Below are 23284 nucleotides of genomic sequence, written 5' to 3'. Positions count from 1 at the left end.
ACAATGAGAATTCTAATGTTTCAATCTATGCCAGCTCCAACCCTATTACCCACAGATGTCCCACAGTTTGTATAAAAAATTCAACAGTATAACTTAAACCATGTAATACCCATCGCAAGATGCAAGTCTAAACCATTCAAAAGGAAGCTGAATTAACACATCAATATTCTTCTGGAAAAGATTAAATTAATTCTGAATTTGGGATAGCAGAACATGATAGCCATGACATTGGCTTTTTTAATAACTAAGTATACATACTTACAGATAATAACCTCCAACTCATAACTGTAAATATTAAAGTTAATCCAAATATTTGAAACTTGGGGCCCATACAGGGTTCCAGTTGTAAGACAAATCAGCCTTGTTGTGTTCAGTGTGTAAGCAATAACCTTTGATACCAAAATAAAGATTTACGTTCTCAACATTATCTTCTCAGGTTTGAAAATTTTGGCTCTATTCAATCTATAAATGTAAACATGCAAAACTAATATAAATAACCAAAACTCATACTTACTAAGTAGTGTTTCTCAAAAGCTTCTACAGATGATAAGGCCTCTTTAAGTTTCTTATAAGGGCTCTGTGATGCATTGGCTTTAGAAAAAAGCAGAACAAGATGTGTCACTTACAAATACATTCCTATTTTAATAACAGCCCCCCCCCAGCTTTTTCCTTCAGTAGACAGAGGAGAGAAAAGTTTAAACTAATTTTATGTGGGGAAGGTCACCAACAGAGAGAGAGATCATAAGTTTCTTCTCCAGGCTCTAAAATAAGATCAAGAAAGGCTGTTTCACAACTCTCTGTGTGGTGTTCAGGGTAGCAGGGTAAAGGCAAGCAGCAATATAGTAATTGTGCTAACTTCTCCACACTATTTCATAACATTTACTCAACCTGAAAACACACACAATTGTATTTAAATACCATGTTGTGCCAAGAATAATATTCTCACAACTCCCCACTGCGGGATTTATAAATCAGCATGACAGAAGTATACTGTAATTTAAAGACATTTTACTACTTTAAACAATGTACTTCAAGGGAAAATGGAAGCATTAATGGCAAAAACTTATACTTGCAACAGTAAGAAGATGCATCGATAATTTAAAGTACTAGACACATTAAAAGAACTCGTAAGAGGTAAGAGTTCTATCAATGTTTATATATATGTACGGATACTTGGAAATCATTATTACTGATGTATTTATATGCTATGTATTTAAGACAATGTCAGTTATTAGAAAGAACGCGTACATTCCTAGCAATACCTGTTTCAGGGCGTTCTGCTCCCAACCCCGCTAACAGATCGACAGTTCTGTTAAGGTCTTCTGAATTGGGTCCCTTCTCTGACGCAAGTCCACACAGATAACCCAGAGATTTTAACTATAAGAGAAACCAGATACTTGTTTTCAATAGGCTACAAAACCAATACAAAATCTTTTTATTCTATTACATCATTCTTACAAGACAAGACATTTCCAGTGCTGTCATATTATACTGCTTGTAAGCTCTTATAAGATCTATATCCAAGTTCTTCATGGGAAGAAAGCAGAGAACCTTTCAAAAGTAATTGTTATTCTCACAGTAGAAATTCATTTTATTAAGAATTAAATTGCATATAAGTTACTGTCTCAAATAACGTTGGAACACATGCATAAACACACACACTACATCCCTACATGCATAACACTTAATCAGAATAAATCCTTCTGGTTTTTCACATAAACATGGACAAAACTTGAGATGTTTGGCAACTATCGCCAAAGATCATTTCTAATAACTATGTCTGTATTTTTGAAAACTATGTAAGCAAGAAATGCTTACATATAAATATAAATGTAGTCTCCACTACACTGATTAGACAAGCTTGCAAATTCACCCGAAGTATTGTATTCAGGTGAAAACCTTCTTGAAAAAGAGATGATTAGATAGCTAATGGTGTTAAAACAATGCCACACAACTACCATAAAACCCCTTCCAGACAGCAGCTTGATACCCAGAAGTCAGCAGAGGATACCGTCTTAAAGAAGTTCAGTTCTGTTGGTCATTTGATTAATTCATTTAGAATAACTCAATCAACTACCAAGGTAAGCCCGCAAAAGAAAAAATGTCCCAGCTTGTCGTATTACTCTACACCATATAAAATGGGGATTGCCATTAACTTTTTTTTTTTTTAAATTCCACTTAATTTTGTCACTAGTTGCTAAATTTCTTTCATTCAGTCTGTTCCATCTTACTGCTACTCATTATCCTACAATTTTTGCCTTTACCTTTTTTGTTAGAAGAGCTATGAATGGGAGGAACATTTCCAATTCAGGTACACACCTTCCATAGAAACATGTAAGGAGCATAGGAAGAATACGATGCACCCATCACCACTTTAAACTAAATTCTTTGTTTCCCTTATTCTGATCTCCCCCCCCCTTTTTTTTTTTTAAACAGTAACTCTTCAAGGTGAGATTGTCTTTCTATGCTGTTGTAATAAGACAAGGACCTCCTAGGGTCAGTTAGAGGATTCCTAAGTCTACTGAAATATGAACAAACTATGATTAAAATAAATAGAAAATATTCTACAGGCTATGCAAACAAGAGGATGAGCTTACACTGGTCTTCAAAAACATCCACAAAGATGACAGTATGCTATTTCAGTAGTTTCTGGAGCTTGTCATCTTTCTAAACTGTTTTTCAACAGTGGTAAGCAGTAGCAACCTTAGACACCAACTCTTTCATAGAAACAGAGTAAGTGGAACTTGAAAGGGCATTCATGTAATTAGGGAAGGAGCTTAATCAAACTGAAAAGGCCACTTTACAACTTTTACTTTATGGTAAGGGGGGTAACTGAAAAATTACAAATTATTACTTATTTGCCTCTTTCACAAGCCGCCAAGGGTAACACCTTCAGTGAAGTTCGGGGTCTATTTCTACCATGCTAACATACTGTAGAAATAATGAACTATGTAAACAGATTGCTGTAATCTCTATTCATAATGGTAAATGCATCCAAATCTGGGTAGCTTCTCCTGCTCTAATGGAAATTCATGCTCCTTCTCTCAGTCAACATGGACTGGTTCGTTCTGGAGTTTAATTAGCCAGCCATTATCAAACTAGAGGAGAGGGAGCGGGGGACAAACAAAGAGGTGAATACACCCTGGTTATTCCGAGGCCTCATCTGACAGTGGAAAAAGTGGATATAGACCTGGATGTCTCAGCTAGACTAGACTGAAGACAATATACAGAACCCCATATTAAATTCCACAATAAAAAGTGCAAAATCTTTCCACAGAAACAAATGGTCTACTTCGAAATTGTAATACCACAACTGCAACACATCGTTTGCTCACCTTCTCAGTGGCATAGCTCCATAAGCCAACTGTGTGGGAAACATTTGCATCTATTTGAGCCCTATCACAGCAGCCTTCTATTCTTTGTAAGACTTCCAAACAACTCAAAAATACCCAACAATCCAAAGCTCCAGGAGGAACAGAGACCTGAAGACGAATGGATAAAATTAACTGGGAAATAAACATTAGTCAGATGAGAAAATACTTCAGCAAATTACTTTTCTTGATACAACATAGCAGAGGCTCTTGGAAGAGCTTACTCTAAGAATACACAGAAAACAGGCCATCTCTCACTACCTCCTAAATAATTTTTATACATTAGTTCATGAAATAAGGACAGCTAAGCAACTAAACAGTGATTATATTAACTAGATTTGATACATTCAACAAGATGAAAGAAAAGGAAAAGAGGACTAATAGGTACTAGTACTTGGAAAAATTCAAAAAATTTGGAAACTAAGCCTAAAGAAAGCAGAGTTGGGAAAAATTTCTGTAAATAGACTACTACTTTCCTAAGGAGACATCAAATCTAATTAAGACTGAAATTAAAAGTACACTAAGAAGTAGATTAAAAAACCTGAAAAAAAGAACTTAGTCTAAGTTTCCTTCACAACAATAAGTTTGTTAATCAAAGGATAAGACATCTGTCATGGACAACTAATTAAAGAATGGAGATAAAAACAAACAAATAAACAAACAAAAAAAAACCCCACACAGAAAGAAAAAACGAAACAAAACAAAACAAAACAAAACCCAAGAAGGGATTATCAGTCAGGACATGATAGAGAAAGACCGGAGTTTGATACTAGAATATTTCAAGAATCAAGATAAAGATGAGCATAACTGGAATCATAAAGCATAACTGGGAGATCTGGAATATAATCACAATAATGGTGTCTCAAAATCCTGTTCATAAACAATGCAAAAATATTCCTTTTAGAAAGACTATGAAAGTCTTGAAACCCATAATAAACTAGGTAATTGACTAATGTGATAGGAAAGTTCAACATGTAAGCACAATGCATTTGAAAAAAAAAAAAAAGATCCGACTTCTGAAAGAATTTTCAGGAAGAGAAAGATCCTAAGAACAGAGTAGTTTAGACTTCCGCACTGTGTTCAGTGGCGTCAAGCCACATTAAGAGGTTTGTCCGTATTAAGAAAAAGGATCACAAGGGCTAACCACATGGTATGCACAAATAAGTGTCACTGTCTCACAGCCTGAACACCTGCACTCAGTTTGGATCACCACATCGAGATAGAAACAGCAGAAATAAGAGACAGTGCAGAGAAGAGCCCCAAACATTGGAGGCACAGGACAGGTTTGGGCTGGAGCAAAAGGTACCTTCAGAGATTTAGAAGCCTGCATGTATTTATTTTGGAAAGAAAAAAACAACCACAAAACACACACACAAAACATACTATCTATGCAAATTACATGTTAGTTTTAGAATACATAAAGGTGTCGGCATCTGAAGTCGATTTCTGTTTTTAAATGCAGATGAACAGATGGAACTTACGGAACTTACTACCACAATGTCAAACAGGCAAAAGTTAGCAGCTGCTGTTATAACAGCACAGATAAAACTAACAGAGAACCACACACCCACGGGATTAAGGACATGGATGAGTCACAAGGTGAAATCCAGAAATATTCTCATGCACACTATGCTGTTCTTAAAGATGTATTTCAATTCGTAGACATCTGTGGTCATACACAGAGGATGATCAGTGTACAACATCCCTGATAAAGCCTCTTTAGAGGAATAAAAAACACCAGCAGAAACTAAAGTATGGAGGCAGGAGGGGTAAAGCATGGAGGCATGCAACATGACAAAAAGCTCTGAGCGCTGTCACTTGTTTCTCTCTCTCTCTTCTGTCATCGGATGAGATAGCCAGAGACACATGCATAACACAGAACAGCATTACTGGGTATCAAAAGGAATCACAAGGTAAAACCACAAAGGGTGATCAAGCAGCATCCAACTTGCGTGGCAGTAAGAAGCCCTACTGCAGATACTGTTTCTAGTTTGAAACGGCTTTTTGTTACAGACTACTAGCCTGCATATCAGCATATTAACCACTCTGCCTTATTTTCTTCAATACAACACTGTTATAGATTTAAATGATGGGAACTATAGTTCAAGAGACTGGTAATAAATCCAGAAAAGAAACAGACAAATTACCTACCAGCTTAAGAAGTTAACTTCCCAGGTGAAGACTAGAATACTTTAACTAAATACAGGTTTGGTTTTCGGATGTGATGTCTCCAAATTTCTTTCCAAAGACATCCTCATGATGAAACATTCAACTGTAGCACTGTTACAATCTGTTATTACAGCATCATTTTGATAACTCACAGCCAGTGCTTACTGTATTCTGGTCACCAACATCTAAACTTCAAAAATCTTGTTAGATCATCATTGGATAAAATCATTCACGTAACGGAATATATTACACTGACTCACTTCTAATAGCTTGAGTTCTTGCACACAGTTGTGAAGAAGCTCCAATGCTCGCTGGGAAACCTCCCATGGTCTCTGCAGGAAGATTAATAACGTGCACTGGCGAGAAAATAGGTAACTACGCAAGTCCAGTAGAGTAGCTTCTTGATTCTGAATTAGCTCTCTCTTCTCCATGTCTATTGGTTTTCGGAGAATTAAACCATTCCAGCTCCTCACTGGCTGGCAAAAAAACGTCAGCCAGTTTGCACCATCTAAGTAAATAAAGTTAATATCCAAGAATCAACCACCGCTTTCTATCAAAGCCTCTTCTTCCTCCCTCCAGAGATTGAGAGCTGGCTTATTCTTTCTAAAGTTTATCATATGGATAAGTGACTTTATGTCTTAACTTCAAAAACAAAACAAAAAACCAGCAGAACTTCTACAGCTAAGTAGATAACTGAACTTCTGAACATTCAAACCCCACAGGCATTTTGTCTTAATTGCATGTTTTTTATCAGTATAGTGGCAATCAGTTTGTAATGTATTTCTTAGCAATTAAGCCTACCTGAAGTTCAAAACAAACAATCTTTATCTACTTAAGTATTTCTTACACAGCCATCATGGGTAAACGTGCCCCCACTTTCAGGTATAGCATCAGGTTCAGTCAGGACAAATATATTTCACTGCAATTACTCCTGCACTATAGTTTTACCAGATTCGTAACACACACCTGATTAAAGTTGTTATATAACAACAACATATGCTTTAGCCCATTAGAACAGTTTAAAGTTATTTGACACTTCTTGCACAGTAATTTTTCTTAAAGAGAAAGTTAAATCTTCTCTAGTGCAGATTAAGCACATATTTCTATTCAGTTTTGTAGTGATTACCAAATGTCTCATATAATTTGAGGCAAAACTGAATGCATTTCTCCCGGAAGCTCTTTATTGAACAACTTAGCAGTGAGCTGTGAAAACAGCAACTATGTTTCAGCCAGATCGATACTTAGGTCATTACAGAGTGTCAGGGCTCCGTTTGTAACGATCACTGAGCAAGAGCAAAACGGAGGTTTTCATTAAAAATTGCTTCTAAGCCTCAGAGATGAAAAACAAAACTTTAATAGACTATAGACTTGAGTCTGCATACAGCATAAAATGAGCACAAACTGCCTAGTGCATCTTCACTGCAACGTACCATCTTTTTCTCCCATGTACACATATGGTACCCAAAGCACCGGGATATTTACCGGAAGCATAGTGAAGAAATTAATACACTTAACATTTATTTAACATTTTAAGACACTTACCACCAGCCCCAAAGTTAACAACGTATTGAGAAAACAAGGCATCCAGTTCATCATACTGCACTAGCGCATCCTCAAATTGCTGCAGCATCTCAAAGACGAAGGCCAGTTCTTCCTTTTGACACACAGGCAATACAAGGAGCATGTTACTGGTATTAGTCATGTCTGGTATTACAGCCTGCCCCCATCCATCCATCCATAGAGCTCCGGGAACTACTTTTTCCAACATTCTGCCCCTTCCAGTATTAACACATATAAGAAAACCTGCCATTGTAGCAGATGCACCATTTCTTCCTAACACAGGGAGGTTCATAAAAGAAAATCAAGTCATACAGCTATGCCAGTAAATTCTGTTGTGTTTCCAGATCCTGATTCACTACAAGATATTGTTCATACATCTATCAAAAGTTCGCGTTTCAAAAAAAAAAAAAAAAAATTGCTGAAGACTCATCTCCCATAATAATATTTTTTTCCCCTCTGTTTACACTGTGAAGGCACCAACTGCAGTATCAATAAAGGCTCAATTGTACACAGAGAAGATAGCCAAAGTGGTAAGTAGAAAAAGTCTGAGAATCAGATATATCATATGCAAGAGGTAGCGCATGAAGTCAAAGGAGATATGAAGATGAGGTGGAATTGGTGTGGAGAAGGGCACTGTACAGGACCAGAAAATTCCAAAGCAATCAAGACCTTTGAACAAGAGTTTCTTGCTTTTCTCTACACCAGCTAAAACAAAGACATATTTAGAAATACAAAAAAATGGAATTCAAGGCATTCTCTATCTGGATTACTTCAAAATAGACACTTTTCTAAAAATCATCTCCATACATACTGATAATAATCTAAACAAAGAAAGCATAGCAACATTCATATTAAATACCAATTGTAAGTTTGAGTGTCTTTGCACAGGCACAGTAATGGGATATTTACCCAAAACTCAGGAGCAACTAGTAAAACACTTTCTAGATGCAAATTGTTTGCTTCAGTTGAGGCTCATCGAACTTTGACAAGTCTGAAAAGATTCTGCTTCTGTAATAGCACTGTATTACATGTAACACAAACCTGCTGCAAACAAGATCTAAAAATGCTGCTTTTATACCAGTCTTCGTATTTCCTGCCCCAACCCTCAAAGAATGAGCAGAACATTAGCAGTACCAGAAAGCCAACTACAACAAAAAAAAGCCATTATTAAAACTAGGACTCAAGTACTTTCTTCAATAAAAAGAGACTCTTACCTGGACCATGAAATACTCGCAGAAGCTCCACCCTGCCTCAGTCCTTTTCTCTCTCAAAGTTCTCATGTCATCTTCAAACTTGCCCAAGTTTTTGGTAAAAGACATGAGAAGCAATGTCCTGAGTTTGGTCAGGAAGGCATTCCAAGATTCCTGAGAACGGGAAGAGTCTTTCAAAGGGTCAGAAAGTACCACACATCTGTAAAGACAGAGATAAAAATTATTTTTGAGGAGGTAAACATAAAATTCACATATAAATGCATGGTTCAAAACTGTGCATACCTGACAGATTCAGAGTGAACAAAATTTAGTTTTTCATTCAGCACTAATCAGAAGGAAAAAACCAAGGTTGAGGGTTATGTTTGTTTGTTTGGGGGTGGGTATGTTGGGGTTTTGGGGGTTTTTCTGGTTGGTTGGTTTTTAGTGGCTTTTTAAAAACTCTTCCATGTATGTTTAAGTCTATGATATACAGTTTATGAGAAGAGTTAAGTGTTTTCCACAAAATGACTACTGTAAAGGTTTACTTTTTTTGAAGCAAATAAAGGACACATTATTCCGATTACTTAAACATAAGTAATGCTGTAGCTATCCAAGAAAAAAAAGTCTGCTTAGCAATACAAATCAGCAGAATGGTAATTATAGTTACTCCTGGCAAGGATTATGCAAGATACAAACCAAGATCCATTAGATCACATATAGTCAGCCTTTCCTAAGTCACTTAAAATAATCCTCCATAATATATTCTTATAGTATCTCAATTTGTTTTTACACATCCTATATCCTAAAACTTCCACTGTTTTTCTCAGAAAATAAATAAATAAATAAACAGATCCCATTAATTCACAAATAAATCAGTCTTTTTTAGAGCATTTTCTTTCCTCAGTTCTTCTATCACAGTTTAGTAACATCCAAAAAACTACCCTATATTTCTAAAGGCAGGAAAACCTCTCACCCAAGTAAAACACCATTTCTGGTTAGAAAAGTCATTATCCTATGGCAAAATGATTAAACCAAGCCAATCAATCAGTTAGAAACCAAAAGCAAACTGAATCAGAGTTGTTAAAACTATTTGCTCAAATAATCCTGTAACATACCAAACACTGTCTAGGTACAAAGAAAGTGCTGCCAGTGTACAGCGTGTTGTAACACGCTGACCTGCTAGTCACTGTCAGCTCACACCAAGGTACAATGAGTGCTTCCACTACTCTTTTCGACTTCAAATGCTTATCACTCACTCTTAGGGGGAAAATCTCCCGTTTAAAGTTAACTCTTAAGGTTAAAAGAAAGAAATGTAATATATAATGGATTCAGTGCAATGTTTCAGAATAAGGAAGACGGTATCTATTAAAGTTGGTTTCCAATTAAGATTTGTGTATTTTGTTGACTTTAATGAAAGCAGAAAGAGTTTCATATATTCATTATTATTTTCCTTAGTATAAAAACATTTGAAGAAACTGGCTTTAAGTCAATTATCTCATAGTGGAAACGTGATTAAGCAAAAGGCAGAAAGTACAATGGTAAAAAATAAGCCCTACTGGCTTCATATTCCCCTCTCACCTCACTCCCACTACCTGTAATTCTGGTAACATTTTTGCAAGCACCTAAGCAAACAAAAAAACCCTGAAGTTCTAAAAACTGATTATTACCACACTGTTCCTCTTAAACCTCTCGTAGCCAGGAGGAGATAATTGAAAGCTTTTTGAAACACATTTCAAAGCCACCACGAATCCAGGAAGAACTGAAAATAAACTTCTCCCTGTATTGCTTTTGTCAGTCTTCTTCAAAGCATAGGTCTTATGGTACCATCAGTTTGAATGCTGGACATCAAGGAAAGCCCTTAAATGAGCAAGGAACCTGTTACATAGTGAGTTGAGTTTTTAAATCAGCACACTAGTCAAAAGGTTAAAATATTTGCAAGTAAAGGAATGCTTACCTGTCACTTTGTTTGTTACAGAAGTCATTTCTTATTTTATCTACTATAGAGGTTCGGGGAAGGATATTTGTTTTGTTCTTTTTCTTGGCATCACTCTCAACTACCACAATTAGCCAGTCCACTGAGTTGTGAGCTTTGAGAACATTCTGCCACTTGGTGATGTCATCCTTGACTGTAGTTTTGTACACTTCCGTGTCCTGGGATGAGAAGTGGTGAATCATCAAATCAAACAGACATTCTGAACAATTTCAAAAGGCAAATTTTGTCCCAACAGAAGACAAACAGAAACACATATCAAATAGAATTAGTGACAATAAGTTCACTTACTGAAAGAAATCAAATGAGGTAAAGTATAGTAAGGTTTTGGTCTTTGAATTTAATTTATTTCTAGTATTTTGGTTAACAGTAAATATATCTTAGTATTTGGTATATTATCATTCTTTGGATTACTGAAATTAAGATTTTTAAACATAATCTAAACTTACTTTACACATTCTTGAACTTTACAACAAAAACATGTTTGAAATTACAAAGCTGAACTATTTTATTCTTACATAGTAACAGAAGTGTGATATTTGTGCCTTCTAACACTGCCCAAATCTTAATCTGTTTAAAAGCTTTTTCATAAAAATCAAAAAAACCACAGAAGCGTTGTTTGGCACTTTTTTGGCTTCTGGGTTCGTTTTAAACAGATCAATTCCAACAACTCGTAAGGCTGTTCTGGATACTTTTTGATTGGTCACAGATCAGATGTCACCTTTGTCCTTCAACTGGGTAATTAATTCATAACAGAGGCCAACCAAAAAGCAGTGGACTGTAGATAAACAGGATTAAGACATTCCAAATCTTGCGCAGTTTAGATTGCTGACATGTGCTAATACCTGACACATATGGAAGATAAACTAAAGAAAAAAATACATGTCTTAAGATTTAACCTCATGAATAGATCATAACTGAAATACTCTGGCCACATTTCTGTATTATGAAGCAAGCCTGCTGTGCTACTACAGTAACACTGTTAGACCCTGGGTTTTTTCATGATGAAGTACTGAAAATAGGTTATTCAAAAGCCTGTCCTCTTAGTGTCAAGCAACATTACAAAGAAATACCGCTTATGGTAAAAAGTACTCAAGCTGACTAAGTTTTGTTTCCAATAATATTGGGTACGCATGCTTATGCAACGCCGACTTAATTGTTCAAATAAGCATGAAAAGCAAATGAAAAATACCAGAGAGCACAATTAGAAAGTCAAAACAATTTCATTTTTAAATCTGAGTACTCAGTTTTTCGTGATGTTTTCCTAATACTTACACAACATTCTGTCCAATAGATATGAAGAAAGGGAAAAGTCAAAAGGGCCTTATTCCCCTCTTTGGGTAGTAGCTCCTCTTTAAACTGAACAAAGTTAGATTCTAGATGAATCATCTTTGGAGCACGGCCATAAGACCTACAAAGTTTAAAAACTGAAGTTAGTGGACAAGACATACATAGCAGAATACAAAAATGAACATGTATTTTGGGGAAGAGGAACAAACTGAAATACTCTGGTATTGGAAACTCACAAACCATGCTTACTGCAGTTTGTATAAAGTAAACTAAAATTTGGTATCACTTGAAGTGAGATAGATGCTCCTTTTTGCAAGAACAGGAGCTAGAAGCTTTTCAGCTTTCATTAAAAGATTTTCTGTATCTCTAGGACCGCTAAAAGTAAAAAATTCCAAATAAGAAAATTCCCAAAATATTTTTTTCCAATCAGAAAACAGTGTGCCATACCAAACTTTTTGCAGGAGAGTACATCTAATTCCACATAAGTTCTACCTATGTTCTCATTAAGAAGAAAGCATGTCACTTTCAGAACATGGCTGCCCAAGCACATCAAAGCACACACCAAGACAAACCCACAAACCACAAAACCAAAAAGAGAAACACAGCATTACTGTCATTTTTCTTTAGGTGAAGTTCAACACAGCTGAGTGGAAATGATCATCCTGAACAATATTTACCTTGATTTTCTAAGTTCTCCTTTCCTCAAGTCAGTTGCTATATTCAACTCAATTTATGGTAAGAGCTCCTCAGAGCACAACAAATACACACTTTCCCAAGTCTAAAAACACACACTGAAATAGTATCACAGAATAAAATGTAAGTTTACCTCCTCCATTCCATGGGTTCTCTCGGAAGCTGCTGAGAAAGTGTAGGATATAAGGAAGTAAATAAATTCTGATCTCCAGCACCTAAAAGTGAAAGGCATTAATCTATTATCATATGTAAATTATAGAAAAGAGATTAATAAGCTAATGGTTTGTTGTTTCAATAAAAAGATGTAATTTTGTCTGCTATGTGGAAACTGGAGTCTAGCACTGAACTAGACTTTTTTAAATCACATGCTCTCACGACCTAATACAACACTTTAACAAGGCACATAATACATATACTGTTATTACTATTACAATTTTCCACATAGCTACATAATCCATATACCAAAGACAGTATCATCCATATAGCTGGTCCAACTAAAACTAAAAACTAAACAAGCAACTCCTTAGCCAGAGTCACTGGCTAAACAAAACATATTTTAAAAAATCTCAGAAATTCAGCCTTCACAAACCAGAAGACTGGTTAGACAGTGGTTCACATCCCTTCTGTAGCTGGGCTGGGCCTACCATGAGAAAATTAGCATTAGCACATGTTCTGTGCTTTACTGGGTTTGATTCCTCTCTCCCCGTTATTCTGGGGCTGCAGTTAACACGAAGCAGCTCCCTGCCCTCTGTGCTGTTCTTGCTGCCTTCAGAAACATCAGGTCTGTTAACATGCTGCAGGTCCACTGGAGCTGGCCCTACACGGACACGCAGATCTGTGGTTAGGCTTTAATCACTTGGGCTTTGAACAACTGCATTAAATGCAACACCACTGGAGTAGCTTATATACAAGATGGAACAAAATGTATTATCAGTAGCCTATGAATATCAATTCTTAAAAGCCATTCTTGTCCTTTGGGTACAGGGAGGACGTGACAAGGGAAAGACAGGCTTAAAGTAAGTTCTTCCAACTTCTGATGGTTATCAGCATCTTTGAGCAATGAGATGGTAAACTCCGGAACAAGGCACTTTGTCAGATGTGTTTGAATCCAAACTGACCAGTCGACCATACTAGCCAACGCATAATGCCCAAATAGTCTTTCATGATACTTAAACAGAAGAAACAGTATTTGACGTCTTTCAAACAGACACATCCAAATGAGAAGGGAGTAGGGTCAAAAATATATTTGCCACTGCATTTGATCATAGTTCTAAAATCTTTTATATCATGTGCACTCTCTAAATCTGGGAGAATGAGCTGGCCCATACTAGTTAAATGGTATCGCTTATTAAGCCTCTCATCTGTATGTTGCCCTGAGTTATGACAGCTATTGCTCCCTTCCCCGTACTTCCTCCTTACTGCCTCATCTTTGGCTGGCTGTATTCTCCCCTACCAGAGACTGCAATTTAATTCTAAAAAATCCTTTATTTCCTTCTACGGAGACTCTACTCTTGCCCCTCCTCCGCGCCCCCCCTCCTTCCCCAGGATCTCTTGAGCCGAAGAGCTACATTTTCCAAATAAGATTTTTAACATGCATATAGGCAATTCTGCTGTTTCCTGGTAGTTTTCCACCTGTTTCCATTTTACAATCATCTGCCATTGTACAGCCCAACCTGAACAGAAAGACCTTCTTAGCTCCCTGTTCCACAGGAAGGTAAGGCTGGAGAAGAAGCTGACATCTTTTCTTCTCTCTCCCACCACGCAAACAGCCAGGCATTACCTCCACAGCAGCTTAGCACGCTTTAGTTTATCTTGGGAACCCTTTTCTAGTCCACTGACCTTTTCCCAATTTTCTCATATATACTATTTTGATTACCAGCCACTAGCATAATTCTATCACCGCACAATAAAAAGAATAATTAAAAAAAATTAAGTTTTAAAACTCTGACTAAATGCCAGATCAAGCAAAACCAGCTCTTCTGTCTGACTACAATATCTATTATTTAGTGAGACAATTTCCTAGAGCAGTTAAAAACCAAAACACAAACAAAAAACCCACTCTATTATTAGTGCTTTAGCCTTAAGTCTCCAGAAAGCTACTAAACACTTTATTCTTGACTCTTCACCTTCATCCTGTTCTGTCTGAATTAAGTGTACCATACCAAACCTTATTCAGGACTATAAACAAATGTCTAAAATGAATACAAAGCAAGTGTCAGTCATATTGTTAATGCTGTCTTACACCAAGTTACAACATCTCTATAAGCTAGGCCATGGAGAACAGTCTATTGATTTGCAACTCATTACTGCCCATAGAAAGGGAAATATGGCTTAGTGATTTAGCAACAGCATGATGACCACATCAGAATGATAGCCCATGAAGTTTGGAGGCTGACCAAAAGAACGAACTATGTATTTTAGCATAACAAAGTGCTCTTTCTATACTGCACCTAAAAATCCAACGTATGCCACAAAAAAAGTTTCAGAATTCAACATCTCGAGTAAAATGAGTACTCCAGAATACAGAGGAACTATTAAATGATAATGTTTAAGCCTGCTATTCCTGCTATTCCAGACAACCACATCACATTATCAGCTTAAGAAGGGTATATTCGTTTTAAAACCAGTCAATTTTTCCTCCTGCACTGGTTCTGAGGGCATATAAAATACATATAAGAACGTGTTTTATGATCAAGGCAAGACTATCCTCCAGGATTCGAGGAAAAGGGAGAACAGACCTTCAATGCAGAATACATCAGCTATCTTTTGAACACAGCTACAAACACTGCTACCCCATATTGCAAACACCCAAAGGGCTATAACATTTCAGGTTCTGCTCACCTAGACCCTGCATCTACCGTCATCAGTACGTTTGAGCTGCTTAAGTCAAGGACACTAAAAATGAAGTTATCGGCAGGCAATACTAGCAAAGCACTGACACAGGACAAACATCAAGACTAGCTAGTCGTAAGGACTTGTAAGGTCCATAGGATTGGCAAGATGTACATTAAATTATTAACTGCTTGCTACTGGACTGCAGGGAGGGAGGGGACCACCTCACAGCAAGTAGACAAGTAAGAGCACAACCTTCCCAACTAACAGAACAAGAAATCCTGAAAGACCACTCTAGTTTTGGAGTGGTGGTGTGCAAGATTCCTATGACTCAAGAGACCTTGAACATGATAGAAATCTCATTTTGTTCTCTATACATGCCTCTAAAGCATTAGTAGTTTGACGTAGTATCCATGATCTACTTTGCTTGTATGTGACTGAATTCTATGAATTTTGAACGAAACATTCCAAAACCACAAGTAACCCTGGAATTCAAACTTACAGCAAACCCCAAATGTCTGCACAAAAGTTTGAGAATTGCTTCAAAGATTTTGTTGTAGGTTGGTTGGTTGGTTGGTTTGTTTGGGGGGGGGAGAGGGAGCGTTGTGTGTTTGTTTTGGTGGGTTTTTTTGGTTGGTTGGTTGTTTTGGGGGTTTTAGGAAAAAAAAAACCACAACAGCAAACCCACAAAACAGACTATTATAGCCACATGCCTAAGCACAATTATATCACAGCAAATTCATTTCAGTGATGGATCTCCACACTAAGCCCTCACTCAAAGGATCCTCACTAATGGAGGAAAGAAGCTCCTAGACAAAGTGTAAAGGATGATCAAATACAAATGAAAAGGAGAAGGAAGGATGTGCGTAAATGGGAAAGAAAAGTAATTTTGGAATCCTACCATTATTAAAACCATGCAGCCTTCTAGAGAAGGGTTGTTTTTTTTTTTTAGAATCAACAGAATTAAATAAGACCCAAATATCCCAACAGAGATGATAACTAGGGAGTAACATTAAAGAGTCATCCTTTATCACTTAAAACACAATAAGAAGTGCACATCTTGTGGTTTATTATATTAAGTTTCTCTAATACAAATATTTTATAAATAATATTAATCTAATTAGATTTAATAGATTTATAGTATTTCAAAATCATACATATTGATGTACAATTCTACAACTTCTTTAATTTATATTATGAATCAAATAAGTCTTTTTGATTGTTTTATTTAAATACTTTTTTTTTTTTTTGAAGAATAGAAAAAACTGCTAATCCATAGCGTCTGGAGCACCCATCTCAGCTTTTATACCATGTATGTCTGAATTAATCTACTTCCCATCTGGATGTCACCACACACACCGAATTCAGAAAAAACACAGTAATTCTTTAAGTGATGCCACTCCAATTATAAGGTGGTTCTGTACGTGAAGTGGTAAAACTTATTTTAACTAACAAAATAATGGAAAGCAGTAATGCTTAAATGATATACACTAAACAGAAACACTTCCGGAGAAAGGGAAGGAAAGGAGAAAGCACGTGTTTCCTTTCTTTCCATATTACAAAGTTCAGAAGGCATGCCCTTTGCCACTTATTTAAACACTTCACAAACAAATTAAGACAAACAGGTATCTGTCCAGAAATGCAAATAAAGCAGCAGAACCTTAAAAGGGTTTTACAATAAGCCTAAATCAAACACCGAATCAGACAGCGTAAGTTAAAAACATTTCTATGACCTTCAAAGACTTGGTGTTCACCAAATTGACATCCAAAATGTTAAGATGGCAGAAGAGGAACAAAACTTACTCAAATGAATCTTGATTGTGAACCTGGCTGCAAAAACCTGTTATGTAAACCAAGTAAAGAATGACTGTATCTTTTGTTCAAGGACAGGCTGTATCTCTATACAGCAGCTCATAACCATAAACCTAATCCTGGGGAAAAATTCTGAAAATTACATTAGTCAAGAACTGAAATGGACACCTAATGCCACAACATCCTTTGCTTTGGTTATAGCGTAATGCAAAGGTGACTGAGTATCCTAGTCAATACAGCTCTAGAAGAAAACATGAATGTTCAGACTACTCATTTTTAAAATTTTATGCTATTGGTCCCATATTTTTCTTTTCTTCGTTCTTTCCTCCTTGTCTTTCTCCCTGACATTTTGGTAGATCAAGTCAACACAGCCATCCTCCCGTCCCTCTACCCCCATCTAGGACACTTGTTCTGTTGCAAATCTGTACAGGAATGATATGAGAACCAGAATGACTGCATCACCAGGACTCCCAAAAGGAACATGCACTCCTTGTGGCAGCTGTCTGATACCAAAGAGCCATAAAATATTGACATTTTTTAGTTTGATGCCTGCCTAAAATCCCCAAGAATCTATTTTTCTCCTAACACTTTCCAAATTTCTTAGATACTTCAAGGCTTTGTCACTGCAGTATCTGAATATCCCACAATTAATTTTTTTCCTCTAGAGGAAATTATCCCAACCCACTGACTACACAGGCAGTGTAAAACGAAAACTCCTGAGGTTAGATGACTAAAGCAGACAAATATTTTTCTTTCATACCAATGACAAACCCAGTCAACTGAGATAAAAGGCTTCAAATACCTTTAAAAGAGCTCAGTGCGAAGATTACATTTTGGTGTGGTTTTGTTTAGTTTTTATGCCCAAATATCAGTCACAGCTGACCTTTCTGATCCCACTTATTTTTCCACCGATAAAAAGTTCTGCTGTGAATCTTTTTTCATAATTCACTAGCCTATTATAAGTGGATCCACCTGAAGTTTTGGAAGGCTGGTGGGTTATTTGTATTTGTTTCTTCTAAAGGTCCTCCTCCCCACCAACCCAGATTCATGTTCAAAAGAGCTCTAAAAACCAAAACACAAGACAGCTTAATTACTATACAAAATTCTTAGCTGATTCACTAGTAGCCTGCAGAAGAAAATCAGTTTAATGGAACTTTACATTTTTACTTACTGCTGCACTACTAAATCTGTAAAATAGGGGTTAACACTAACAAGAATATGCTGCTGCTTCTCACGACATATGTAATCAGATATTTAAGTACAGAATAATATTTGATCAACTGCACGATAGTGATGACTTACAATGCAGACAGGAGTCCTGTTTGAGAACAGGGAAAATGCATTTATAGGATATAGTTGTTTAAAGGGTCTCACTAGCAGCAAATCATTCTACTCACTTGGGCTACATGCCACTTCTTGTTGGCACATTTTTTATTACATCTACCTACTACTAACAGAAGAACTTTTTAACCAAGCTCTTCCAGTCCCAAAACAATATTCTTAACTGCAAGCATTTATTTTCACTCCAAAAAGATGTAAAATTCTTCCCACCCCCCCCTTTACTTTTATTAATCTTTTCTGTTTAAGCTGCTCTTGTAGATATTTGCAATCGTTTTCCATTCTCGGGCCTACAATTATTTTGCTGATGGTTTTGCTCTTCTTGTATCACAGCACATTCTGAACATGGACCAGATGAAAACGATGCAGCCCATTCTCTCCAAAGGTTTATATATAAAGTTCATTGTACTAAGACAGAGCATTAACAGTGAGAACAAATATGCACACGCACAATATATAAACAGATACTACAAGCTGATAAGGAATATTCAACAACTGCATGAAGATAATTACAAAACAACAGCTTGGTAGGAAAGCTCTGAATAACCTATTAATTACTTCATTTAGCAGGATTGTCTTCAGTCTTCAACTTCCTCTTCGTACAGATAGACGGAGCTAATAATTTAAGTGCAAACCAGCTACAAAAGGACAAGTTCTTTCATCAGAACACTCGGTTGATATAAATGTGCAAGAACATTATATTAAAGTTCCAAAGACTTTCTCAAATTAAAATTTCAAATAGGACTCATGAGAAGGAAGCAACATTGTTTAGGTTTCCTAGGAAAGTAATCTGCATTGTTTTAAAGATTATGTCAAGTCAACATTGCAAAGAAACTATCCAAGTTCAAGATGTCCGATGCAAATGCTTAACTTGCCTCTTCAAATAAAAAACAATTAATGATGCTAAAAACAGTATTTCTACAGCAGTGACAAAGCTAGAAACTGACTCAAAATGCTTTGTAAACGTACAAGATCTGCTAGCAGTGAAGATAAATGGCTACAAACTTGAATTGAGAGTTTGCAAGAGTGAGCATAACCACAGCTGAACAGTGAAACTCCTCAGTGGGTTTACAATCTAGTAAGACCGACAGTATAAAAACGTGATTCAAACTAATTTGGAAAGGAGTCATCATGGCACTCCTTATCAGTCCTAACTGACAAGAATGATTTAATACTACATGGGATGCTTCCATCTTGAGAAAAGGGAAAAAAACATAAAGGAACAGCATCTTTCCGTGAATATACTACTTTTTCCACACCTACAAAATATGGTTGTCTCTTTAGAAGTTTTTAGTTAGACAGTTTGCCTAGCTGAATTCTATTAATCTAAACTCTCTATTAAAACTATGGCGTTTTGCCAGTAATACAAATACCATAAATACAAGGCCAATGCATCTACAGACAAATCCTGAGAACAAAATATTAAGTTACAGTACTAACATGGAAAGAGTAGTGACAAAAACTGCATTTGTAATTGGCATCAAATACACAAGCCACGTGGAAATTGCCGTTTTTATTCTATAGGCCAAGGCCTGTACATACATAGAGTGCCGAGTTCAGGATCGTACCAATATAGCAAATACCTACTGTTACAATACAGACTAACTCACAGATTTGAAAGCATAACTCTCTTTACCAAAGAAGCATTCCTTTCAGAGTACTGTCAAATGTATTTCAAGTAGATAAAAACATTTCTTTACAAAATATCTCTGGTATGCAGAGTGTTGAAAATAAGTTTTGTTCCAAACAAAACTCTCTTCGGTTCTCCCTTATTAAGAATAAACCCTAAGAGTTAACGGGAGCGTTTCGTGATACAAATGTTTACCTGACAGAGATTAATCTAAATCTTGTAGCCAAAAGGAAACACATGTTCTAAGACACAACCCCACTTAACCTTCACTCTTCCTTCGTGTAATCAAAAACTAGCCATCCCCTTGCAGGTCTGTTTTCTCCTCCTGTGCACCTGCTAGGTGGGGCAGACACCCAGACAACTCCAACTGCCTGAAATCGGAACCACAAAACAAAAGATAAACTGTATTTGTTGAACAGCTTCTAATAGCGTGGCTTTGAATCCATTTTCCAACAAACCAATACCAAGCCAACAATTCTTTCCTTGAAAGACCAAGCTTCACCTCTTCATAAATCACCAGCAATATAATGCTTAGAAGAGCTTTCCTTCAACTAAGTCATTTTTGTTGAATGCATTTGTTTGAAATACTACGGTCTCTAAGTACTCCACTGCTCTGAACACAGAAAAAAGGAAACTAAAATAGCTAAAGCAAAACACACTCCCCATTAAAAGCAAATGTTTTAGTTTAAAAATGGTAGCAAGTCACCCTTATTACATTCACCAGAGAGGTCATCCTCAGCACTTTTGCTCAATTAGCGTTATTTTCTGAATTAGGTTGTCTCAGACCAAGACATTCTAGTCCATACCAGTAAAGATAGTACTGTCATGCTTGTTCACAGCACCAGAAATGATTCCTTTAGTCCAGGAGAAAGGCATAAAAATGATACATAATGTTCTTCTCATACCTCATTTGTAAGTAAGCTGCTACCATACCGTATGGTGATAAGCCCAAAACATTTTGCAACCATTTTGCAAAGCACGCTCACTCACTATATGAAATTAATATTATTTTCAATATCAGATAGTTGGGCTTGACTGAAATCTGATGAAATTTAATGTTTCGGAATTTTGAAAATTTCCTTGCACAAAGAGGCCAGAGTTCTCTTTTGCATTTACCAACAAAAAAGCAAGCCTGAGGTAAAACTCCATGTACTTCAACAGACTGAAAGATATGCTACTTATTCAAATCATACAGGAACAGTAAGGACTGACATGCACCACCACCACCACCCCCCCCAACACACAGAGACTCTCCAATTCTGAATATAGGATAAAGCAAGCAAATCTAAAAAGCAATCCACCACTGCCTGAACAGTAGCATAACACCAACAAGAAAGGCAATAATATCCTCCAGGTGTTTCCGATATGTACATTTTTCTGACTTTAAATCTGACGTGAAATGGATTTCAAAAGTCTTGAAGCAGGTGAGTACAGAAGATTAATACAGATACCACTGACTTCAGTCTATGAACTGCATCCAAAAAAAAAAGCAAAAGTTTAAGAAAGAAAAAAGCACATTTATAAAATAGTCTGAAGAAAACATATATACATATGTTCCATAATTATATAGTTATGAAGTTACAGTTGCATAATTTTTCTAAATACCAATATCAGTCTAAAACCTTAATCATCAATAAATGCTTACTTCATAATAAGACAACAAACACCTGTGAAATAGTTTCTATTTCATACGCACATAATGCATTCCCAGTGTTTTTCTGATAAAGTGCAAATATGTAGTTTATGCCATCGATAGAGATACTTCTGACTAAGAACAAACAGCCACTGGTTACCTTTTGTTAAAAAAAAAAAAAAAGGCAAGCAGAATTCGCTTACACTGATCTCATTCACTTTACTTTTTTTTAAGATCATTATAGATGTAGTTAGAATAGACTAGACTATTTCAGTTGGAAGGGACCTACAACGATCATCTAGTCCAACTGCCTGACCACTCCAGGGCTGACCAAAAGCTAAAGCATGTTGTTAAGGGCATTGTCCAAATGCCTCTTAAACACTGACAGGCCTGGGGCATCAACCACCTCTCTAGGAAGCCTGTTCCAGTGTTTGACCACCCTCTCGGTAAAGAAATGTTTCCGAATGTCCAGTCTAGTTCCCGTCCTTGTTTTAAGTGAACTTTGTGTCCAACCCTCTATACCTGTAAGAGCATAGGAGTTCACGTTTTACATCAGGACCAGCGCGCGCATGTCCCAGCTGCCTGCCTCTGACACCAGAGAGAACTAATTCATCGCTGGAATGATGCGATCCGGACTGTTAAATAAACTGTCTCAGAGATGAAACCAAAGCACAGTAGTTAAGATTAAATTATAATGTCAGCGGGAATCTCTCCTCACCACAAAGGATGTCTTACTTCTTGTGACTTCTCTTACCCAGAGCAAAACTACAAAAAGCTCACTGACAAGAAGTCTGGGGTTTAAGATTTATTGTCATATTTGAATCTCTTCCCCTAAGCACCTGTAAACATGACATTCGTTTGTGTTATTTACCACAGCCCTGAAACATACAGAAACAAACCCAAGTTTGTCCACAGCCATTAAAAGGGGAGAAAAACAGTAAGGAGGCAAAACTCGCCACCAGAGCCTCTTGCCGGCGCCGCGTCCCTCAGCCCCGAGCGCCGGCACCCACAGCTGCGGTAGCCCGGCACCTCCGCCGGGGCGCCCCTCCGAAACGGCCGCTCTCGCCTCGCCCCCCTCCTGCCTTCCCCGCCGTGCCAGCGCCCCGCATAGCCCCCGGACTGCAGCGCCGCGGGCCCGCCCGCCGCCAGCACACCGCCGGACCCCGCCCCGGGCCGCCCTTCACCCGGGCCCGAAGCGGGGGCACCGGCCAGGCCCCCCGCACCACTCCGGACGGCCATTGCTGTCCCGCCCCCCCACCCCGGCAGCGACCGTTAACGCCCGTCTGGGCGCGCGGGGCGCACTCACAGGTGACGATGGGCTTGTTCTCCATGGTGTAGATCACCGGGGGCTTCTCCCTACCCTCCTCCTCGGCGGCCGCCGCCGCGGCGGGGTCCATGAGCGGGCGGGGTCCTCAGCCCCGGCTCCCCCGCCCGCTCGGCGCCATGGAAACGCCGCCGCCGCTCCCCCCTGCCGGGGGGCTGGGACGGGCCGCTCCGCCTCGGGGCCTGCTGGCGCCCCCCCCCCGCCTCCCCCCACCCCCTTCCCCGCGTCCCCGCAGCGCCGCTCCGGAGGGGAAGGCGGGCGAGCTCATCCGCTTCCTGGATCACCGACTGAGCATTACCGCTTCCGGGGAGCGCCGCGGCACGCCGGCGAGGGGCGACGCCGCCCGGGCCCAGCGCGGCCGCACAGGGGTTAACCCGGAAAACGGGTGAAATAAAGGGGAAGCGCGGGGCTGGCAGCGCTGGGGAAGGGGTGGTGGGGCGCGCTTGCGCAGA

General features: G+C 38.0%; 1 protein-coding gene across 5 annotated transcripts in view; it reads right to left on the bottom strand.

Annotated features, from left to right (window-relative positions):
- Positions 1 to 23015, bottom strand: part of TRAPPC10 (trafficking protein particle complex subunit 10) — a 45548-nt gene extending 22533 nt beyond the window's left edge. For 4 of the 5 annotated variants that reach the window (XR_012677240.1, XM_075173644.1, XM_075173655.1 and 1 more), the window contains exons 1-10: positions 22815 to 23015; positions 12397 to 12478; positions 11556 to 11691; positions 10245 to 10441; positions 8315 to 8510; positions 7083 to 7194; positions 5801 to 6048; positions 3336 to 3482; positions 1263 to 1377; positions 515 to 591 (exon numbers count right to left, since the gene is read on the bottom strand). Coding sequence is in view for 4 of the 5 variants with exons in the window: in XM_075173644.1 (XP_075029745.1) it covers positions 515 to 591; positions 1263 to 1377; positions 3336 to 3482; positions 5801 to 6048; positions 7083 to 7194; positions 8315 to 8510; positions 10245 to 10441; positions 11556 to 11691; positions 12397 to 12478; positions 22815 to 22905 (1401 nt within the window). In the remaining variant the exon portion in view is untranslated. The remainder of the gene's footprint in view (positions 1 to 514; positions 592 to 1262; positions 1378 to 3335; positions 3483 to 5800; positions 6049 to 7082; positions 7195 to 8314; positions 8511 to 10244; positions 10442 to 11555; positions 11692 to 12396; positions 12479 to 22814) is intronic. The other variant, XM_075173669.1, reaches the window with a different exon arrangement.
- Positions 23016 to 23284: the final 269 nt, after the last annotated feature.

Source organism: Calonectris borealis, chromosome 1, assembly GCF_964195595.1.
Source record: "Calonectris borealis chromosome 1, bCalBor7.hap1.2, whole genome shotgun sequence".
Classification (NCBI taxonomy): Eukaryota; Metazoa; Chordata; class Aves; order Procellariiformes; family Procellariidae; genus Calonectris; species Calonectris borealis.
This window is presented reverse-complemented; position numbering and strand designations above follow the sequence as displayed.